General features: G+C 39.3%; 1 protein-coding gene across 1 annotated transcript; it reads right to left on the bottom strand.

The window, feature by feature from the left end:
- Nucleotides 1–313: 313 nt before the first annotated feature.
- LOC145980868 (uncharacterized) lies at nucleotides 314–676 on the bottom strand. Its single transcript, XM_083113950.1, has one exon. The coding sequence runs from the start codon at nucleotides 674–676 to the stop codon at nucleotides 314–316; it is 363 nt and encodes a 120-aa protein (XP_082970076.1).
- Nucleotides 677–6,026: the final 5,350 nt, after the last annotated feature.

Genomic DNA, 6,026 nt, shown 5'->3' on the forward strand with positions numbered 1-6,026 from the left:
TTAGTTTCCTCAGTTTTGGTCAAACCGTAAACAACACCATATAATTTATAGAAGGAAATTTCTCGTATGAATATATATACACAGGGTGTCCATAAAGTCTCACCCCACCCTGGGTATTGTGAGATCGGCTGTAAATAGGAAGAAATGGCGAAACACGTATTCCATGATGTTCAGGGGTAAACGTTTTGAGGCCAACCATTCCCTACCCGGCCCCCCACAAGGGGGTAGGCTGGGGTCAACTCAATTTTTTCAAATAGCAAGGGGAGGGGTTCGAAGAATATGTCGTTTGAAAGGTCTTATCATACTTACTTACTTACTTAGTCGATCCTCTTCTACCTTGCGGTGTTGAGGTTTCCCAGAGGGTCTTCCATCGGATTCTGTCTCGGGCCAGCTCCTTTGCTCTCCTCCACTCTCCTCCTCTAGCCTCTACAGCTGCCTTCACATCTTCTTCCCATGTTCTTCTGGGTTTCCCGCGTGGTCTTGCTCCTTGCATCTTTGCATTCAAGGCTTGTTTAGCTATTCTGGAGTCCTCCATTCTTTGTAAGTGCCCAAACCATCGTAACTGGTTCTGTTCGATTCTCTCAAGCACTGGTGATACGCCCAGGCTAGCTCTAATGGTCTGATTCCTAATTTTGTCTCTTCTTGTTTTCCCTTCTATTTTACGTAGAAATCTCATTTCTGAAGCCTGTATTTTACTCCTATGTTTATTTGTCAATGTCCAGGTTTCACTACCATAAAGTAATGTAGGTAAATATATCACTTTATACACACGGAATTTCGTAGTTTTGGTCACTAATGGATTATTTAGGAAATTTCTCTTTAGTGCATTAAAGAGTCTCCCTGAGGCTTGGGATCGAGCTTTAATTTCACCATCTATTCTATCATCTTTTTGCACTATAACCCCGAGGTATTTAAAATCTCAAGTCTGTTCTAATGTCGTTCCATTATTCAAAGCAATCTGATGTATATTTGGCTGTCGTGCCATCATCATGGTCTGAGTCTTTTTATCATTTATCTTCATGCCCCTCTTTTTTAACTCTTTCTCTCAAATTCTCACGTTCTTTTGTAAATTTCTTTCGGAATCTCCCAATATTAGTATGTCATCGGCGAAGGCACAATGGTTTATATATATTGGTTTTAAAAACCTATACCCCAGCTTGAATTTCTGTACCTTCCCATTGCATGATTTAATAACATCATCCATTAAGGTAATAAAGAGGAGTGGGCTAAGGATACATCCTTGTTTAAGTCCTACTATAGTCTCAAACTCTTGAGACTCTGCATTGCAGGTGCGGACATAATTTCTACATTTCTTATACAGACTCTGCGTTGCTGTAATTAATTGATTGCTAACATTTCTTTGTTTTAGTATTTTCCATATTTCATCCCTCGGAATGTTGTCGAAGGCTTTCTCTGGATCTATGAAAGCCATATGTGCCTCTTTTCCTTATCTCATCAGTTTGTCACTGATCTGTCTGATGGTAAATATGAGGTTTTGTGTGCTTCTTCCTGGTCGGAATCCGCACTGTGCCTCATCTAGCTGTGGCTCTACCACTTGCCTTATTCTATCTTCTAGTATCCTCGCATATACTTTCGCTGGCACACTCAATAACGATATCCCACTATGGTTTTTGCAATCTCTATTGTCTCCTTTTTTTAATATTGGCACAATGACACTACACTCCCATTCAGCTGGTATCTTTATTGTTTTCCAAATGAGATTAATAATCTTAAGTAGTATGTCTTGACCACTTTTGCCCATGAATTTAAGCATCTCAGGTGCTATCTGGTCATGTCCTGCAGCTTTGCCTAGTTTCATTTTCTTTAGTGCTATATTTAGCTCATCCATAGTTATTTCTTCTTCAGTTTCTTCTTCAGTTTCTCCCTCCTCTTGGTGTTGCTGTTTTTCTTCCTCAGTCTGATCTTTCTCCTTTTCTCCAATTTCCATATTTCCTCCAAGGAATTCTTGGGAATATTCTTTCCACCTCTCCATAATGTCATTTTCACTTAGGAGGAGGTTACCCCTTTTGTCTTTTATGAACTTAAGAGGACATTGCTTCTCTGTTCGCATCGATTTTAATACTTTGTAGAACAGCTTTTGGTTATTTTGTAGGTTTCCTTCCATTGCTTCTCCAAATTTTTCCCATGTTGTTTTGCATCTTTCACTATATTCTTCACTACTAATCTTTGATGTTTATAAGCTTCATAGTCACTTAAATGTTTTGTGAGTAGGTATTTTTCCACCGTTGTTTCTTTTCCTTTACCATTTCTTTTATCTCTTTCGTCCACCATGCTGTTCTTCTCTGTTGTTGCTTTCCGCTGGACTTTCCGCAGATTTCGGCCGCCGCTCCTAAGATTGCCTCTTTATATAAACTCCATATTTCTTCCAGTTCATCTTCTCTCATAGTGGGCCATTCCAATGTTTCCACCCTTTGTTTCACAGCCTCTTCATAATCTTTTTGTCTTGCCTCTTCTCTCAATTTATATACCTTTATTCTTTCTTTAGGTTTCCTTTTGTTATCACCAAGGTCCTTGGTCTTGATATTAACATGTAACTGCATAATTACTAAGTAGTGGTCACTTCCAATCTCGTAACCTCTATATGCTCTTGCATCTAAGATGAATCTCCACTGTTTCCTCTGTGTGAATATGTAGTCAATAATAGATTTTTCCTTTCGGCTGGGGATTTCTCTTGTATATCTATGTGTTTCTTTATGTGGGAACATTGTGTTCGTAATTACAAAATCTTATCATAACAACAATAATACAGAAAATCCGGGGTTTCTACGTAGCTCCAATTGACAACGGCGTGAAATCAAATGTGGAACATGACCAGCATTGGACAGGACCTCCAACTCCTACAGTAGTAATCCTAGACAACAGTGGGAGCTGGAAAAATGTTCCTACACTGTAGCATGGTTCAGAGATATACTAGCAGTGTCTACAAATACGTACATCCCGTCCCCCACCCAAGAGATGGCGCCCCCTGAGATTGCTACCAGGAGGACAAGGGCGACATACACAATCGCAACTCAAGTCAAATGGTGATGGAGGCACGTAGTTACATATACAATGTCAACTGAAGGCAAATGGGGGGGGGGGTTAACAAGATGTTACAACACGTACACCACTAAAAGTCAAATTGAGCTTACCTAATATTTACAGAAGATGTTCGAAATGAGCCCCATTCACTTGTTTCAAGGAGAATGCAGACGGAGTATCGAAATAGACCAAGTAATCAGTATTAGTACCGCGATGAAGATTCAACAGGACTATTCTGTTGTGTTCTCGTAAGCAAACATACCGGACCACAAAAGTTGGAAGTGACTTTGAAATACTGGACGTAGAAGTGTTGTAGTGTCGCACAGACTGTGTTCTACTAACGTGTTTCCTGTATCTTCCGTTACCGTGGTTCTGTGTGTGTGTGTGTGTGTGTATTGGTGATTAAAGTGTTTGCAACGACGACAAAAATTAATGGTGCCGGAAGGGCGCGTTCTGGCGCAGACAAAGTGGAAATTATATTTATTTTCGGTGAACGTGGCAGAAACTACCGTGGCACTGCTGGACGATTTAACGAATTGTAACCGCCCAACGACCTAGTGTTGACCATAAGTATGTTTCAGACCTTGTGAAAAAATTCCGTGAAACGCAAAGCGTCAATGGCAGACCACGTCCAGGACGACCTCACATCGATGAGCAAACAGTGTTGGAAGTTATAGGACCCGTGACTGTAAACCCAGACAAATAGAAGAAGCAAGTAGCATTCCACGGAGTTCTGTCAGTAAGGTGTTAAAATTATACAAATTTCATCCTTACAAAATGCAGATAAAGCAAGAACTAGGAGATGATCATTTCGATAGACGAATTGAGTTTTGCGAAATTATGTGCGACAGGATTGCTAACAACGAGAACTTCTTACACAACATCTGTTTCAGTGACGAAAGTTATTTTTTCCTAACTGGCTGTGTTAATAAACACAATGTTCGAGTATGGGCAGATGTTAATCCCCATGTTGTGAGGGAGGGCCATACGCAAAGACCTGGGAAGGTTAAGGTGTGGGCAGGTATTTTAGGAAACCACGTAATTAGACTCATATTCCTTAATGGCAATTTAAACTCTAATCTGTACCTGAAAATTCTACGTGACACAGTGGATCCCTTGGTAACCTTGTAGAAAGCTCAGTCGATGTCAACGGTGTGCCTGAATTTGATGCGGACAAGATTCAAGATGGATGTCCTGCACACTACAGCCGGGACGTACGTGAGTACTTGAACGAACATTATCCCAATAGGTGGATAGGCCGTCATGGTACCATCGAATGGCCTGCGAGATCGTCTGATTTGTCTCCGAACGATTATTCCCTTTGGGACACCTTAAATCTGTTGTGTACAAAACAGAACCTCGTAGTCTTGCTGATCTGCAACAAAGAATAATAGCAGCCTGTAAAGACATTTCAGCAGATACGTTCAGCAAAGTGCGACGTGCATTTCATCTTCGTCTGTTCTACTGCCAAGAAGTGAATGGGGCTCATTTCGAACATCATCTGTAAATAGTAGGTAAGCTCAATTTGACTTTTAGTGGTGTACGTGTTGTAATATCTTGTAAACACCCCCCCCCCCCCATTTTCCTCCAGATGACATTGTACATGTAACTACGTGCCTCATTCACCACTTGACTTGAGTTGCGATTGTGTATGTCGGTCCTTGTCCTCCTGGTAGCAATCTCAGGGGGCGCAATGATATGCGGTTTTGTGTACGGAAGAATATAGAAAATCAATCTAGAAGTCAAAAATAAACGAATCGAATATAGAATATAATTATATTTCAAATCACATCGAAACGTACAAAACAATAGAAAATACAGTAATAAAAAATGTAACTGCAGGTAAGCATTTCTGGTTTTGTTGCAATTGAATTAATACAGCATACGCAGCTATCCTGTCAGGATTCAGTGCTTCAAGGTGGTAACCGTGTGGTAATGCAGATGCTGATGAGGTACCTTTACAGGCACGGGTACTGGGTAAGGAACATGAATTGCAGGAGCTGCGTATACTACAGGTGCGTAGTAGGAAGCAAATGCTGTTGCTACGAGGGCTGCAAACACTGCCAAGGCAACAATCTGAAATTGAAATCAAGACATTATAAAGTTATTCATCCTACTTATTACCAAGAATGTTTCACTCTTCGAAAAATATCACTTTTAAATACAAGTGCACCATGCTGAGAAATAAGTCTTGTAATCTGCATGATTATATTAATTTTGTGTTAGTCCTTTTTTTCAAATTGCACATTGAAATTATAATATATTGCTACTGTTCTTATATTACAGTATAATAGTCGTTACTTAGTGGGAATCATCAATTTTTCATACTTACAAGCTTCATCTTGATTGTTTGATTAGACTGATTTTCAGGCTCGACTGATTTGCTTGACTGATGCAGTGGAGAAGATTGAAACTCTCTTATACACTATTCTTTCGCCATAAACAAACGTAAACCAAGTGAAGAAAGATGCCAAAATGAAAGGTTATCCAGCAATTGTATTAAATGCTAAGGTCACTCGAGAGGAAGATGTGTAGAAAGTGATTTATACAAATCACGAATTCATGTAAAATACGGTTTTTCTGGCAGATTCCATATAATTCCTTAAATTATTTATGCAATATACTTTCAAAAACATTCTCAATAAATCAATATATTTACTTATTCAAATAATAATTTTCTTAGTCTGGTGTACGATGAAGGTAAATTATAATAAATAATAATACATGGAGTACTTTCAGTATATATGGGTGTCTAATTGTATTTCCCAGTCCCACCAACAATATGTTATACTTACAAGCTTCATATTGTATATTTCTTTAAACTGCTTCGCAATCCAACTGGTTCGTTAGAATGATTAGAATGATGTGTGAATACAACTGACAAGTAATTTATACCACTGTTCGGACACCTTCACCAAGTAGTTTCCTCGCCTTCCCTAGTGCTTTTCGAGGAAACGTGTCAATAAAATGATTCGATATGTGTA

Source organism: Lepisma saccharinum, chromosome 28, assembly GCF_977018435.1.
Source record: "Lepisma saccharinum chromosome 28, izLepSacc3.1, whole genome shotgun sequence".
Lineage (NCBI taxonomy): Eukaryota > Metazoa > Arthropoda > Insecta > Zygentoma > Lepismatidae > Lepisma > Lepisma saccharinum.

Bases quoted from the DNA above. Each gene is read 5' to 3' on its own strand.
- LOC145980868 (XM_083113950.1), bottom strand. From the start codon at position 676: ATGAGATTTCTACGTAAAATAGAAGGGAAAACAAGAAGAGACAAAATT.